We start from the raw sequence: 17,956 nt of genomic DNA on the forward strand, positions 1-17,956 counted from the left end.
AACACAACACTGCAAATTAACTATACTTCAAAATTTTTTTTAAAAAAAGAAAAAAAATACTGGGGCCATAAAGCCTCTATAAAATCAACAACAAAAAATTAGCATAGAAAGATGAAGAATAAAAAGATATAACTATAAATCAATATGTTATAAGCATAGACATGATCACCAAATTCTGAAATGTAAGAAACATGACACCATACCCTGGAAGTTATAAAAAGGAGGCAATTTGGAGGCAACTATAAAAATGAAATCCTGTTTTATATAGTTAATAGTAAATTCATAGAACTTAGCTTTCTATCTTGAAAATATAAACAATATATATGGAATTTGGAAAGATGGTAACAATAACCCTGTATACAAGACAGCAAAAGAGACACTGATGTATAGAACAGTCTTTTGGACTCTGTGGGAGAGGGTGGGATAATTTGGGAGAATGGCATTGAAACATGTATAATATCATATATGAAACGAGTCACCAGTCCAGGTTCGATGCAGGATACTGGATGCTTGGAGCTGGTGCACTGGGACGACCCAGAGGGATGGTATGGGGAGGGAGGATGGTTTAGGATGGGGAACACATTTATACCTGTGGCGGATTCATTTTGATATAAGGCAAAACCAATACAATATTGTAAAGTTAAATAATAAAATAAATTAAAAAAAAGAAAATATAAACAGATTTGCAAAGAATTCATAACAAATAACTAAGAAAAGATTAATTGTTTTAGGTCCATCCCTAACTCTTTGAAACCCACACCTTGAAATGTTCTTTCTTTGCCTTTACTATCACTTTTTTCCATTATTCCAACTTTTTTTTTTAATTTCAAATTCATTGAAAGAAAGTTATATGCTGAACTAGATGGATGGAAATACAGACTAATCTGTCATTTTTAAAACGCTCGACTCCCACCCCGACTTGCGAAGACTGTTTCTAAGACTCAAGGTGGATCTAAAAGTGGAAATATCAGGTTTTAGGGGAGGATGGGCGGAAGCCAGCAAAAAGTTGAAGCTCTTTCAAATACACCATTTCAAATTTCTCCAAACTGTCATCTGTCTATATTAAAAAAAACTGGTGGTAACTACGTTGAAGGAACAGCTATTCATCTTAGCTAGAGAGCAACTAACACACTTCACACCATTCCTTTCCACGTGAAAAGAAAGGGAAAGGTTGGGAGGATGTGTCTGTCACAATTCTGTGCTTGTCTCCCAAGGTCCAGGAATTTAACAACTGTCATGGTCTTCATGGCCTTACAAGCCCAAGCCAGACGCCAGAACCTTTTAAAGAAAACAACAAAAAGCTAAGAAACCACCACAAACAGGACTCAAGTTTCTAAATAGCATCTACAGCTGCAAACAAAGTCAGTAAAGCTGTATGCAATTTAACAATGATTTATCCACCTCCTCAGCTACAGGTGGAGTGACCACTGCCTTCCACCCTTCATTTTTTCCCTACAAATAAGTGGGTTTACTATTAGGAACAACTGTAGGGAGTCTTAATCTCTGCATAGCACTGAAACTGTCCATCTGTCTACAAAAGCCTGACACAGCCCCCAAACCTCCTGGGGATGCGACGAAAACCACTTTCTAGGACTAGAAAAAGTTCCCTGAGAACAATTTCCTAGACTCGAATAAAAGTCTTCCTCTAACTGCTCTAGAACCTGAGCTGACTGCACGTCCCGCTCACCTGTAGTACACGGCCAGGTGTCCTTCCTCGATCTTGTGGATGGAGGCGTAGAGGAGGACCACCACCAGACCCACCACTCCAGCCACCAGAACTCGGGCTTGAGTCATATTCATCTTAATTCCTCCTGGATGCGGATGGAACGCAGCCCCAGCCCCTTGAGTGACAGGCCCACTACCTCCGGTTTCCACCTTCCCCCTCGCGACCTGGCGCCGTCCCGCAGGCCGAGCTGAGGAGTCCTATGCCCCTTTTTCCTCCTCGCCAACCTCCTCCGCCAGAGCTGGCCCGTGAGTCGACACGGCTCGGCCTGACAACCCCCTCCCGACAACCGCTCCTGCCCGCCCAGCGGAAGGCACTACTGAGAAGGAAGCCAGCCGCAGACTTCGGACGGAGGCCGACCCCTCGGCCGGGCCTCACTAATCAGTGACGCATCGTCCCCGCCCGCACGTGGAGCCGCCACCAAGGCCGGGCCAACCGCCGCCAACAGCCGGCCCCGCCCACCCGCGGGGCAATGCGGCTGCGCGGACACGCACGCCGACGCCGCGCCCTGCGACTAGAGACCGGGGAGCGAATGGGACAAAATTCTCGAAGCCGCCCGCCGAGCGATTTCGCGCGAAGGTGCATAGGGTCTTGCCTGTGTGCTGTTGGTTTCCTGCCCTGGAAGAAAAGGGAAATGGGGTATCGGGAGTAAGCAAAGGGGCAGAGGAAAGAAGCCATCTGAGACAAGGGAGTGGTCAGTTTGTCCTTGTGCAAAGACATCTATTAACGTGCTAGAATGCTGATCCAGTGAGGGCTTTATGAAGGCCATCCAAGCAGTAAGAACGGAATGAACTAATAAGCATGCAAACATGGGTGTGTGTTGGGAGGGTCCTTCAAGACTACGAACAGTGAGCATTTGAACTTCCTTGAAGCCTCTGTGATGGAAAGGAGTGGGCTAGGCCCACTCCTATTAGGCTAGGCCCTGATTTTGAAAGGCTCAAATGTGCTTTTCTGCAGGGAGGGGAAATTGGATGGCTAGAGAATAAAGACAAACTTTGTTTTCACTAAATACTTTTCTGCCCTTTTAAGTTATTCATTGTTATTTAGTCACTAGGTAGTGTCTGACTCTGCGACCCCATGGACTGCAGGATGCCAGACTTCCCTGTCCTTCACTATATCCTGGAGCTTGCTCAAACTATTATTAAGTCAGTGATACTATCCGACCATCTCATCCTCTGTCGCCCCCTTCTCCTACCCTCAATCTTTCCCAGCATCAGGTCTTTTCCAATGAGCCAACTCTTCACATCAGGTGGCCAAAGCATTGGAGCTTCACCTTCAGCATAGTCCTTCCAATAAATATTCAGGGTTGATTTCCTTTAGGACTAGATTGTTTTGCTCTCCTTGTTGTCCAAGGGACTCTCAAGAGTGTCCTCCAGTACCGTAATTGAGAGCATCAGTTCTTTGATGCTCATCTTTATGGTCCAACTCTCACATTGGTACAAGACTACTGAAAAAACCATAGCTTTGACTACATGGACCTTTGTCAGCAAAGTGATGTCTCTGCTTTTAGTGAAAGAGTAAAGATAGGAGTGAGATAGATGAATATAAGGGAAATAAGGGCAGCATATTAGAAGAGGTTGGGCATTAGTCATGAAAGCTTTGAAAGACTAGCAGTGGGACCACAAATAGACTAAAGTTGGGGAGCTCTGTAACCTCTTGGGTAGGGAAGTATGAGAAAGCAGTGCTTCTGGGTCAGTGAGTCTACTGAATGGCTTGGAGTGGAGACAGGAGACAGGGAAGCCAAGTGGTTAGTAAACTGCAGGCCCAAAGTTTCAATAGTTGTAACTGGTGGAAATGGAAAGAGGTAATAGAATCAATTCAAATCTTCATTAAAGCAAGCCCTCCCAGACAACTGTACCTTTTTCCTTCAATAAATGCACTTACCTGGATCATCCCTTTGACTTTTACACCTAAGAATGTATGGGACCTTGTCTGTACTAGATAAATGTTACTTGCAGAGCTTAGCTATTTTGACCTACAAAAAGCAAAACGAATGAAAAATAACTTGTCTGCTTCTGTTTTCTGGATGAATTATTTTAGTTTTTCATAGTATTGCTTGAATGAAGTAGATATAATCCACAATTGAAATTCAACTCTGAAAACTTATCACCAAATAACAAATAGAGTGGTCAACTCATGTATCAAAAGCATATCTGAGGTGATCTCACTGTAACAGGCTGTTCTGATTCATACCACTTGCCTGTATCACACAGATCAGGCTCTCCTGAGGTCATATCAGCCACAAACCATAAAAATAGTCCCACCCTATACCAGGTCTTTTATCAGTTATTATAATGATATTTAGAAAATGCTCATTTCAAAAAGCCTTCAACAATAATTTCATTCCAAATAAACACTTATTGTACTGCCTGTGTTAATTTTTTTGATCTTCCCATTTTGCTCAATATCTTCCAGGCAACAGGCACCCAATGTATGTTTACTGATTAAAACCTTCTAGAACTGGAAGAAGAGAGAGACAGCCAGTTTTATCAGCTGGTAGTCAGAATGCCCATATTCAGAGAAACAGTAGTAGCAGTTGACTAAAAAGTTAGGTGAAGACAATCCCAAGGTCTCAAACTGAGATGACTGGGAAAAGGACACTATTAGCAAAAATGGGGATGGCGTAACTAAGACAGCAGTTTTTAGGACATGGTATAAGCATAGTTTTTAGAAACAGATAGTGATGACAGGCCATGTCAGGAGAAAAGACTACATTAAAGAAGCTACCCAATACTGCCTTTACCGTAAGTCTGTTTCATTCCTAAGTACACTAAAAGCCTGTTTTGTTACTCTGTGCTCCAACTCTGCTTCATGGAACCTTCACATTTTCTCAAAGCATATTCAATTATTCTGCTACAATCTGATTTTAATGAATAGAGATTCAAAAAGTAATTTAAAAATTGTTTAATACACAAAGTGAAAAACTGTCTAGAATACAAAAGCACTTCACATTTTTAAAACAAGTAATACCTTCTAAATTATTTAACAGACGATAGATCCACAATCCTTTATCTGAAACCCAGTCTGCGGCCATACCATCTTGAAGGCACCCAATCTAGTCTTGAAACCCTTGGGGCCAGATGCTTCAGAATTATGAAATTTTCAGATTTTAGAAAGGTAATTCAGTGCATATACCAAACTACATAAACCTCAGGCAGGGTCTGTGGCAGCACCCTTCCCCCAAACAATCAAATACAGTAATATTTCTGCAGCAAAAGAATATTCACACTAAATGGGATAAGTAGACTCAATGTCAGTTCTTGTTGGATGTGCAAGCAGATGAATTTTGTCATCAATCTTATGAAAAATCTTGTTTTCAAAGATTTTTTGATTTTGGAATTACAGATAAGGAATGCAGATCTTTATAAATTTGTATCACAAGACATGAAAGATTCCTTAAAAGACCCATTTTTACAAATGAAAACACAGATAAGCTTTCAAATACATTATAAATTAACAGTCATCTTCTCTTTGATATTATTAAATGTACATCTTAAATACATATACACAGAGCACACTTAACAAGATTTGGAAGAATCAACTGGTATTAAAGGCACAAATGCACAGTCCCTTTCATAGGAAAGGGATACAATCAAATGTGCAGTAAAATGGAAAATGGGATTAAACTCTTTTATGATGCTGGGAAGAGCACTGTTAAGTGCAACACAAGTACAACACAAGCAGTCTCTTCCACAGAAACACAGGCAAACACTTTTTTACTTAGAATACATGTTGAGATTTTCTTCTCTGTATACAATATTTTGGCCTTATGGCCAAAAGTTAAATGTTGAAAGAATCAGTTAAATAATTAATGTTTTACCAGGTTTGAAGACAAATGGATTTAAGTCCACTGACTCATAAAATTCTATCTGTTCAGAAGTTAAAATTACCCAGAGTCAAAATATTATGCTGTAAAATCATGTGGAGCTTCTGATCATAGTCATTTCTTCCATTGACTGGTATTTGAAGAATGGTTTCACAGGAGAAAAACAAATGTCCAACATGTACAGCAACAACTTCATAGGTTTCAGGAGAGTCTCTAAGTGGCAAGTCATTCTGTTAACCAACTCCAATCAAGACTCTAAAACCAGGCATGAAAAAGTTACCATTAGATGTAGACTCTAAGCGGTAGGTATGTGGGTGTTCATTTTTGCAAGTTTTATGTTTATTTGGAGATTTTATAATCAAAAGTTGAAAAACCAAAAGTACAAATAAGTTACAATTAAAGAGTTTAGTTTACCTTAATTTCTACTAACAACAAAAAAAAAAATTCAAAGAGTTTTCAGATATTTGAAGCAAATAATGAAAGAGGAAATAACAAAGAATTAATATCAAGACTAAATATAGTAAAAGTTAATTCAGTAAATATTTTATTGTAGTTTCTCCAAGTTTTAACAAATCAATAATTTATAGCAATCAAATCTTTATAAAAACACTTCTGTTAATAACCATATTAACATTATTCATTTTGCACACAACAGTTATGATATTTGAAATACAGTACAAATTATGCCCCATCTTACTGGGGAAAACTGACTGCAGAAGCAAAAAAGTACAGACCATTTGATTTCAGTGGTCACACTGTAAAGAAAGCTCACCAATCATTTAACTTGACCAAAAATGCTATTAAAGATTACTGATGGCATAATCCTAGTATATCCATGAGTAAGAGAAGATGGGGAGTTTGAGGTTAAGCATTCCTCAAATGCTCTTTCCTCTGAGTTCTATTCCCCAACTGAATGCCAAACACCAGATAAAGTCCAGCATGGAAAGTTAAACCCTTTGCACCCAACACACTTAAAACACATTCATATTCATATAAAACTTACCATCATACTGTTGCCCTGTTTTTCATTTGCTTCATGAATAATAGTGCTTATATGGCCAAGACAGTTCAAATTTTCTTCTATCATTTGTGCTAAAGTCTCCCTGTGGAATGAAAGCAAAGGGGCTTATGAATTTCCTCTACTTTCTGATCTTCAGGGTCAGGATGATACTGCTCTTCCTACACCACCACAACCCAGCAACCCAACGCAGCTGATTCCTGTTGTCTTCAGTTTGCTCATCCCTCCCACACAGAGGCAGAGTCCTGTTTGTTACTCCAGGCTGCTGCCTCTGCCCAGCTCTAAAGATAAGGAGTCCACTATAATGCCAATCTGATTTTCCTCTGAAATATAAGTGGCACTTTTTTACAACTTTTCCCCCCTGAAAATGCTCACTCGGGGAAAAAGAGATCCTGTGGCACAGCCAGAGGAAAGATCTCTTTTTGTTTCTGGAACATTTCCTTTCCTTGCAAGTAGTAAAAACATTAGCATGCTTACTTTTGAGACACAAATGTAGGGGAAGAGATAGAAAAGATAAACTATCTTTTCTGCAAAGATTAGGGAAGGTGAAAAAAACTGTGGAAAATATAGATGACAGCAATGAAAAAGAAAAGCAAGCTGATTCCTGATGACAGCAGAAGAAAACTGTGACAGGGGAGCTGCCAAGAACCAAGAAGTATCCTTGGAAATTTGAAGACAATCCTGAATCTGATTTCTATATTCGATACTTTTCTCTTCCATATGTCCTCCATCCTTACCTTTTACTAACCCTCAGTCCCTGCCCTAGTAGAACCAATTCCAGGCCATGGAAGATGGTCACTGTTAGCTTAGAACTAAATTCTCATTCAGCTTATTCAACAGATAGAAAAATTGAGGTCAACAGTCCCCAATCCTTGGTGGTTAAGTACCACAGGTATATTATTACTGAAACCAGTTTTCCTTTTGGAAAATATATTTTAAAATTCCTGGTGAATATATTTTTGCAAACAATCATAACCTCACACTGAAAATCATTTGTATAGAGGTAATATTTGCAACCATTTGCATTCTCTAATAAACCCAAGTATCTCTAATGAAAGCAAAAAGATATCAAACTTTATTTGTATCAATTCCGATTAATGAAATATTTCCTAATTGGCCCTGGATGTATTACCTTGGGCCAAATGTATAATGACCCTAAAATATACCCTAGAACTTGCTTTCTTTAAGAAGATAAAATACCTGGTATCAGCTTGCCTTCCTGCCATGTGCTTTTCTCTCATAAAAGCAGAGTACAGAATGTGCAGCTGCTGACCTCCTGAGCAGTGATGTTACACGGCTGCACCTCTGCAAAACTAATCATGGGCAGAGCTTCCAGGAAATGCTGGTACTGTAGAGATCTCCATGAGTTGTAAGAAAAGCGACAATACACAAGCTAGCAAAGAGCCACTGGCTCTGGATATGGCACATCTCATGCTGAGAAAAATAACAGAAATGGAGAGTCATTCAGCTTTCAGCAGAAGAGTAGGAATTAAAAGAAAATATAGGACTTCAAACTTGAGTTGTTTCCAAAAATGATTTAAGGCACTGAAAAAAGTCTGATTTTAAGAATACTAAGTTATAAAATGAGTACATTAAACTCAATTCCATTAGAGGGGTGATCAAAGGCCCTAAAATGACAACTGAAAAAAGATAGCATAAATTCTTAGAGATAAATGATAAATTTAGGAATAAAGTATGGCTACAAGGTTTAATCGGAGAAGGCAATGGCACCCCACTCCAGTACTCTTGCCTGGAAAATCCCATGGATGGAAGAGCCTGGTGGGCTGCAGTCCATGGGGTCACTAGAGTTGGACACGACTGAGCGACTTCCCTTTCACTTTTCACTTTCATGCATTGGAGAAGGAAATGGCAACCCACTCCAGTGTTCCTGCCTGGAGAATCCCAGGGACAGGGGAGCCTGGTGGGCTGCCATCTGTGGGGTTGCACAGAGTCAGACACGACTGAGGTGACTTAGCACAAGGTTTAGTAAGTCAATAATAAAAAAAGAACTTAGAACTTGGATTGAGCTAATAAGAAGTAACATTTGCTGAAGATTCACTTCCCAAGCATTTTATATATACTGTCTAGCTGAATTTTCATAGCACTTCCCATTTTACAGGTAAGGAAATGTGAACATTGAAACAGTTAATTGTGTAGGGTTATTACAAAGGGACAATCAGGATTCAATCCTGGTCTATAAGGCAGTGAAGACTACGTCTTAACCACTTCACTCTGCTGTCTCATTCCCACCACTGCTCTTGAACACACAACTATCTATTGTAACAAAGTGAACCCACCCATCTTGAGGAGTTACCACGCATGACAGAGGATGTTCACGTTCTGCTGAAGTTGGGGGCAGCTGAGGGGTTACACCTTCTAGACTGGATCCTCCAAGGGACCGAGCAGAACTCTGTGTCTGAAGGAAAAAAATAAAATTACAGGCAAGCACCTTCATGCATTCATATTCCTAAGACACATTTCTATCACTACTTTTATGTACAACCAGAGTATTTCTGTACAAAACTATCTCCACTGTTACACACCCTACTAATTATCCTGTCCTGGACCTCTTTCTTCATTGACTAAAATCAGATGTATCCATCCTTCCATTCTACTTTAGTTGGAGGAAAAAACTCCAGTTGAACAAAGGGCTGGTTTTTCAAATTAGCCAGGCACATCTATCCCCAAGTTGGGTTGGGTGACCACAGTGGTCTAGGGTTGGGAGGAGTATAAAAACAGGAGACTAGAAAGGAGAGAGAGAATGAAGGATGATCATGAAGTCCTATATCTGAATCACTAGTGAGACACCAAGCAAAGAACATGAACATCAACCCAACATAAAATACATATGTCTTCAAGAGGACAGAAATCATGCTGATAAACCCTTTTGTAGGGAATAACAACAAATTAGTGTCATATTAAATAATTCATATAAAAAATTACTTACACAGGCAATTTTAAGGAGATGCCATATTTCTTTCTGCCTCTTCCCCTGCATAAACATGACAGTACTGTCAGCTTCTTTGATGTTACTGAGGGCCATTTCCACCTTGGGCAGTAGATCAATAATCTTCTGCTTACAGCCCAACAACTTGCTGGAGAGGTAAAATCTGTGTCAGACACTTACATATCCCCCAAGACTGTACCACATACTCCCAAACCCAGCTGGGACAATGAGTCACAATCAGCACAGATTTAGTGACTGATCTGCAAAGCAGTGCACACAGAGAGGACACTAAATGCATGCAGCTGAGGCTAAGCTCTGCAGCATACTGCCAGTACTTTTCCTGGGTCTAGTATATTTACCAGAAAGGGGTATTACGTTTTAAAAGGAACCTGGCTCAAGTTCCCTGGCTTTTTAGTAGGAAATAAAACAATATTTCTACCTCAGATGACCAAACAGCTCCTTGAGAACCCGGTCCTGACTCTGCACAGTATGCACAATGATTTTCACCATCTCCGTGCTGTCGCTGTAGGAGTGATCTATAAAAGAACTCAGTCAGTAGGTATAATCTCTCTTCTGCGTGAAACAAACCAGCCCTAAACAAAAAATTCCTAAAAATCTGAAACTAGTTTTAAATAATTAACATCTCCATTTAATTTCAAAACTAAATTAGTATAAAAAGTTTTAAGATTATATATCTATAAATAATCATATAACTAAAAACAAAGTCTGTCTTTGTTTGTATATAATGCATACATGAAAGTCAAAGTGTTTGTTGCTCAGTCCTGTCTGACTCTGCAACCCCATGGACCATAGTGTGCCAGGCTCCTCTGTCCATGGATTTTCCAGGCAAGAAAACTGGAGTGGGTAGCCATTCCCTTCTCCAGGGGATCTTCCCAATCCAGGGATCAAACCCAGATGTCCTGCATTACAGGCAGATTCTTTACCATCTGAGTCATCAGGGAAGCCCCAGGTGGCAAGAATACACAGAATAACTATACAAAAAAGGTCTTCATGACCCAGAAAACCATGATATGTGGTCACTCACCTAGAACATCCTGGAGTGTGAAGTCAAATGGCCTTAGGAAGCATTACCAACAAGGCTAGTGGAGGTGATGGAATTCCAGCTGAGCTATTTAAAATCCTAAAAGATGCTACTGCTAAAGTGCTGCATCAATATGCTAGCAAATTTGGAAAGCAGAGCAGTGGCTGCAGAACTGGAATAGGTCAGTTTTCATTCCAATCCCAAAGAAAGGCAATGCCTCAAACTAATGTATAATTGTGCTCATTTCACATGTTGGCAAGGTAATACTCAAAATCCTTCAAGCTAGGCTTCAATAGTACATGAACTGAGAACTTCCAGATGTAAAAGTTGAATTTAGAAATGGCAGAGAGAACCAGAGATCAAATGGCAACATCCACTCATTCACAGAAAAAGCAATTCCCCCAAAAAATCTGCTTCGTTGACTATGCTAAAGCCTTTGACTGAGTGGATCACAACTGTGGAAAATTCTTCAAGAAATGGGAATATCAGACCATTACCTGTCTCCAGGCCAAGAAGCAACAGTTAGAACCGGACATGGAACAATGGACTGGTTCCAAATTGGGAAAGGAGTCACAGCTGTATATTGTCACCCTGCTTATTTAAATTATATGGAGAGTACATCATGCGAAATGCCAGGATGGATGACTCACAAGCTGGGATCAAGACTGCCAGGAGAAATATCAACAATCTCAGATATGCAGATGATGCCACTCTAATGACAAAGCAAAGAGGAATTAAAGAATTAGAGAGGATGAGGGTGAAAGAGGAAAGTGAAAAAGCTGACTTAAAACTCAACATTCAAAAAACTAAGATCATGGCATCCAGTACCATCACTTCATGGCAAATAGATGGGAAAACAATGGAAACAGTGACAGATTTTATTTTCATGGGCTCCAAAAATCACTGTGGATGGTGACTGTACCCATGAAATTAAAAGATGCTTGCTTCTTGGAAGAAACGCTATGACAAACCTAGACAGCATATTAAAAATCAGAGACATCACTTTGCCAAGAAAGGTCCATTATAGTCAAAGCTATAGTTTTTCCAGGAGTCATGTATGGATGTGAGAGTTAGACCATAAAGAAGGCTGAGCGCTGAAGAATTGATGCTTTAGAATTGTGGTGCTAGAGAAGACTCTTGAGAATCCTTTGGACAGCAAGGAGATGAAACCAGGCAATCCTAAAGGAAATCAACCCTGAATATTCATTGGAAGGACTAATGTTGGAGCTCCAATACTTTGGTCATCTGACACGAAGAACTGACTCATTAGAAAAGACCCTGATGCTGGGAAAGACTATAGGCAGCAGGAAAAGGGAGCGACAGAGGATGAGACGGTTGGATGGCATCACTGACTCAATGGACGTGAGTTTGAGCAAACTCCGGGAGATAGTGAAAGACAGGGAAGCCTGGTGTGAGGCACTCTGTGGGGTCACAAAGAGTCGGACAGGACTTAGAGACTGAACAACAACAATGTATACACAGATTTATCACTGTGTATTCAAAGACATTGTATCTTCTCTGTTTTTAGAAGAATTATCATGGCTAATTCAAGCCCCAGACATATATGCAGCTTGCTGGACATGAGATCAATTTTTCTTAGATGACTAACATAATTTATTTACAAGCAGTACGATAGTTCATCAAACTTTCACTGACTCAGGAGTTCCAGCTAGGTTGCTTGAAATTTCATGTTTATCCATCTGTTTATACCCATGAAAATACTGAAAAAAGCTGATCAACTTAAGCCAAATCTGATGCATAAAAGGACCTGCAGACATCTTGAAAGTTCAGTTTGAGGGCAGTATGACATCTCAAAGTAAACTGGCAGCTGACAAAGATCGTCAAATGGGATGGTGGTGGGATGGTGGTCACAGTGAGTTCTACCATTATAGGAGATGCTACCTTTTTAAATAAAGCAAACCCAAAAACTAGTATTAACTGTTATGTTTCAAAAAATGGCTATTTAAGTTTTAAAAAATTTGAAGTTTGGTCATGGATCATGCTGGCATTTCCCCAGACAATAATTAATCTTGAATACAAAAATATTATTATTATATGCTATTATCTACTTACAGTTTTCTCATTTAATACTCACAGGAGTCCCAAGAAATGGCTACTGATGCTACCCACATTTTACTATGAAAGGAATATCAAAAGAGATTTTTGAAAAGTTGTGTCCTGTGTTAGAACTGTGAAGACCTCCTCGAGTATTCAGCTTTAGTCCCCACACCTTTTTCTCTCTCTCTCCCTCAAAAACAACCAAAGACAGCGACTCTCAAAAGGCTTCTCTCCAAACAGCACTTGTTAACAAATCCCACAGATCAAGCCCAACAGCTTTGCCATATAACTATAAGGCATATAGCTCTTTTAGATGGTCAACGACCTCAGAACTTTAACCTACTCCAACATAAAGCATGGGGAAAGTTGGTTTTCACCATTTGCAGGTGAACAAGAATCTCAAGTCAACTCTGAACTGGAAAAGGCACCAAAGACCATATACCTCAAGTGTGATTATATTACCCAACAATAGACAAAACTTCTTGTCACAACTTGATTGTCAGTTGAGGTGACTATCAGTTCTTTGGATAACTTTGGATAGCAAATTTATTTCTAGGCCCTGTGATATGCTGATACCTGTGACTACCGCAAAGATTTTATAAGAATAACCCAAACAAATTTTATCAATGACTGTGGAAAGTTAGTTTGACTGAGTCAATGGATGGAATTTTATATATCTTCATCTACAATATCTGATTCATTGGTCAGGAGATGGAGAGTAATGAATACTAATTAAAGGAAAAAAGTTATCCTCGCTCTATTTGAAATCGTAAATTTCAGTATTTTACTCTAGCTTCTATCATTTTTTTGGTCATTATTTTCAACTTTTCTGTCCCCTTATTGTCAGCAACATCCTAACCCTAGATCAGACTAACCACTTGCTCTATCAGTTTTCTGTATCCAAGCTACTAAATATTAGCATCACAACAATTATACTTTCATTCTTTCTGCTGTCCTAACTAATTCACAGGTTTTCACTTCTGCTCTGGATTCTGAATAAATGTCCTGGACCAGCAACACCTATCACCGAACACACCAGCTTTCAAAAGCATACTCGTTTAGCCTACTCCTTAAATCTATGATGTCACATCTCTTCTATTACAGTTAACCCAACACCTTACTTTGGGATAGGAGACTGTAAAGCAGTAAGATTCTCACCTTTCACTCCCTATACCCACAGAAGTGTCTATATCCACACACAGCTCCCTCTCTAAGATCAGGAGCAACAAGCCCAATCCCTCCCCACTATTCTCTGGAGTCAGCCCCTCAAAGTTGTTCAGAGACTTCCCTCTCCACAGGCTTTTGGCCCCAAGTGCACAAACAAGCTTAAGTCTTTCTTCTGAAAATTGACTTCCCTTCATTCTTCAACCTCTCTGAGCTGCTCATCTATTTTTGTTCCTTAACAGCCAAGCTTCAGGAAAGAATAGCCTAGATAACCAGGTTTCAAACTTACTGGTGTCAGGACACCTACACTCAAAAATCCTTAAGAGCCCCAGGGTTTTTTAGGAATTAAACTGAGAAATATAAAGATATTTATTTATTCATTAAAAATAACAAATTCATTATTAAAACATTTTAATCCAAAATAACTGTATTTTCCTCAAAAAATTTACTGAGCGTATTGGCATTATTTTACATTTTTGCAAATCTTTTTAATAACACTACCAATCTTATCATAAAAGTATTTAAGTATTGAGAAGCTGACAAATTTTGGATGATGGATAGACGTTTTCCTACATTCTAATTTTTTGCTTGAAACATGGAATTTTATCATTGAGAACTAATATTGTTTTTTTTATCCTTGAAGTGACAGGTCATGCTCCATTAATTTTTAGAAAATATCTGCCACATACCCAAATCTGAAGAATCACAGTTTATCTGATAATCATTGTTCCAAGTAAAAATGGTGTTTGGTTAAACAGGCTGGTCCACAAGCAATGTCAACAATTGCTGATGTGGTTTTCCTTAGGACAACCATCATACTTCAGCAGGGCTTCCCTCATAGCTCAGTTGGTAAAGAATCCGCTTGCAGGAGACCAATTCGATTCCTGGGTCAGGAAGATCCCCTGGAGAAGGGATAGGCTACCCACTCCAGTAATCTTGGGCTTCCCTTGTGGCTCAGCTGGTGAAGAATCCGCCTGCAGTGCGTGAGACCTGTGTTTGATCCCTGGGTTGGGAAGATCCCCTGGGGAAGGGAAAGGCTACCCAACTCCAGTTTTCTGGCCTGGAGAATTCCATGGACTGTATAGTCCATGGGGTCACAGTCAGTCAGATACGACTGAGTGACTTTCACTTTCACATCTCAGCATGTAACAGAAGCACTTTATAAGTACTTTCCATTTTGTCACAGAGAATACTAAAAAGACATATACCCAAGGGTTGAGATTTCTTTAGAATTTTTATTGCCTTATCAAGGACACTTTTAAATAAAACTGGCTTTTTTTTAATTATGAACCCATATTGGTGAAAATCAGTGACTACTAGCACACTTTGGTGCTAGTGCCTTCATTCATGCCAAGCAAGGTGCAAGCTGTTTACCCACCAATGTTTTTGCAGCATCAGTGAAAAGATCAACATAGTTGAGAGGCAAATAACATTCTAGTATTGTGAAAACAGTTTTGACTTCACTGACTCCTCTTAAAAGGATCCTTTGCAGATCCTCAGGGGTTCATGAGCTACACTTTTGAGAACTGCTGATCTAGACTAACTTCTCCATTTCCTCCTATCCCACTCCGTCCTCAGCCCACTACAATCTAGTTCTGTTCCCAAAAGGCCATTCTTTTACCAAGATCACCAATCATGTACAAACTACCAAGTCCGATGGATATTTTCATTATCATTTTTATTACCCACATCTGTAGCATTTCACCCTGATCACTTTCTTCTTGAAACTCTCTGTCCTATTCCCATCGTATCATTCCTGCTACACATTCAAGTCATTCCTCAATCTTTTTGTACACTCTTCTGCTTCTAGCCATTTCTTGAATGTTGGTATTCTCTAGATCCATCCTTGGTTTTCTTATTCAACATTGTATACAAGATGATCACTTTATTCCTATGGCTTAATTACTCTCAAACCAGCTAAATATCTAGTCTGGACTTCTCCACTAAATCCATGTTCAATACATTCATATATATGTACACACAATACACATGTATATATGTATATGTATGTATGTATATATATACATATATATATACTATATATATATACTAGTTTTCCATCTTATTTAAATGTTCCACTGACACCTTAACATCAACATGTACAAAAATGAACCCATGTTCTTTTCCCATTAAGCCTGTCATCTTTCCTATACTTCCTATCATGGTGAGTGGTCCTCACCCACTAGAACTGGGTGCTAAGAGCACCTAACTGCTCTAGCCAGAAACTTAGCAGGCATCCATGACTCTCTGTCCCATCTCCTTCCACCATATACAATCCATTACCCAATATTATCAGTTCTACTTCCTAAATCTCTCTCTTGCCTTTATCCTCCTTTTCTTCACTGGCACTCCCCACTGCCACAGTTCAGGCTCTCTGCTTTAGTTCATGTCCTACCTTATCCTGTGCCACAATTACTCAACAACCTCATAACTGATGAATGCCTCTAACCCAGCCACACTTTAATCCATTATCCACAATGTTACCAACGCAGTATTTCTAAAACGCTAATCTGATCATGCCATTCTCCTGATTATATCTTTTTAGGGTTTCTCTTTGTCATCATGATAAAATCCAAAACTGTTACTATGACATGCCAGATCCTTTGCGATCCAGTCACATTTCTCCTTCTGAAACTCTATAATCCACTCACAATACATTTCCTCAAACATGCTAACTGCTACATGTATGTGTCTTTCCCTATTATACTTGCATATATAAGAGTATATATACTCTTTCATATATACCTTCTTTCACCAAGCTACTGCTACTTATCCTTTAAGGCTCATCTCAGATGTTGTCTCCTGCAGGAAACCTCCTCTAACCAACCATGACTCCCAATCAGGGTTAGATGCCTATTGTATATATATCTCATGCATGTTTGTAGAAATTAACTGAACAAATTCCACTACAATAAAAACCAATGTAGAGGAGATTTTATTATTTGTTACATACTATTTAAGATTTGCATATGTTTGTAATTTTAAGGTGTAAGAGTTATGGTTTTATTTGTTTACAATTTCGGTCTTTAACAAATCAGGGCACAGACGTCACCTTTTAGTTCTTCCCTAATTCTTCAAAACAGATCAGTTTTTAACTGAAGGATAATATCTTGCACATACATAATACTCTATAGTTTTCAGGCACTTTCACAAACATCCTGTCAAATATAATGCCATATATAGTCACTGAGTTAGGAAAGTTAGATTCCTACCCCATTTTGCAAAAGAGGGAAATGAGATACCAGGAAAAAAAGTTATTTGCTCAATAAAGTGCCCAATTTAGAATTAAAGCCTTCTAATTCTCAATCCAGGTGCTTCCCTGGTGGCTGAGCTGTAAAGAATTCTCCAGTAATGCAGGGGACGTAGGAGACATGGGTTCAATCCCTGGTTTGGAAGATCCCCTGTCCAGTATTCATTCTGGAAAAATCCCATGAACCAAAGGAGCATGGTGGGCTAGTCTGTGGGGTCAAAAAGAGCTGAACATGACTGAACATGCATGCCATTCTCAGTCCACTGCACTTACCATCAGAACATGCTCTGTATTCAGCAGATGTTCAACAGAAATGAACAGTTTTGTCAATGAAATAAGCAACCAGTGACCAGGTGCAGAAGAAGGCATCATTTTCAAAGTACACTGTTTTGGCTTAGCATATGGGCTTCCCTCTGACCATTCCACACCTGAACCCACAGCCTCAAATTATTTCCAATCTCTTTAATTTTAAGCTGCCTTTCTTTCTTTCTTTTTTTTTTTTACATCTTTCCACACATTTTCCTGCTTCCTCTTTCCCTTATTCCAAGTTCCTTTTTTCTCTTTCGTTCCTTCCTTTTACTTCCCTTTAAAATTTTCTTTATTTCAAAATAAACAAGTGGGACCTAATTAAACTTAAAAGCTTTTGCACAGCAAAAAACATAAACTATAAACATAAACAAGGTGAAACTATAAACAGGGTGAAAAGACAACCCTCAGAATGGGAAAAATAGCAAATGAAACAATTGACAAAGGACTAATTTCAAAAATATATAAGCAGCTCATACAAGTCAATACCAGAAAAACAAACAACCTAGTCAAAAAATGGGCAAAAGACCTAAAGAGGCATTTCTCCAAAGAAGACATACAGATGCTAATAAACACATGAAAAGATGCTCAACATCTCTCATTATTCAGTTCAGTTCAGTTC

General features: G+C 39.2%; 2 protein-coding genes across 8 annotated transcripts in view; both read right to left on the reverse strand.

The window, feature by feature from the left end:
* Window positions 1-2,216, reverse strand: part of ERLIN1 (ER lipid raft associated 1) — a 41,897-nt gene extending 39,681 nt beyond the window's left edge. The window contains exon 1 of the mRNA XM_006067609.4: window positions 1,688-2,216. Coding sequence (XP_006067671.1) covers window positions 1,688-1,800 — 113 coding nt within the window. The 5' untranslated portion in view covers window positions 1,801-2,216. The remainder of the gene's footprint in view (window positions 1-1,687) is intronic.
* A 2,396-nt stretch (window positions 2,217-4,612) lies between these two features.
* CHUK (component of inhibitor of nuclear factor kappa B kinase complex) overlaps window positions 4,613-17,956 on the reverse strand; it is a 43,374-nt gene continuing 30,030 nt past the window's right edge. For 2 of the 7 annotated variants that reach the window (XM_044935319.1, XM_006067610.3), the window contains 5 exons: window positions 9,954-10,050; window positions 9,515-9,662; window positions 8,865-8,983; window positions 6,553-6,652; window positions 4,613-5,804 (listed from right to left, as the gene is read on the reverse strand). In XM_044935319.1, the coding sequence (XP_044791254.1) occupies window positions 5,775-5,804; window positions 6,553-6,652; window positions 8,865-8,983; window positions 9,515-9,662; window positions 9,954-10,050 (494 nt within the window). In that variant the 3' untranslated portion in view covers window positions 4,613-5,774. Of the gene's footprint in view, window positions 5,805-6,552; window positions 6,653-7,767; window positions 8,002-8,864; window positions 8,984-9,514; window positions 9,663-9,953; window positions 10,051-17,956 lie in introns of all 7 variants that reach the window. The other 5 variants (XR_006548083.1, XR_003106232.2, XR_006548082.1 and 2 more) reach the window with 5 other exon arrangements.

This window comes from Bubalus bubalis, chromosome 23 (assembly GCF_019923935.1).
Source record: "Bubalus bubalis isolate 160015118507 breed Murrah chromosome 23, NDDB_SH_1, whole genome shotgun sequence".
Lineage (NCBI taxonomy): Eukaryota > Metazoa > Chordata > Mammalia > Artiodactyla > Bovidae > Bubalus > Bubalus bubalis.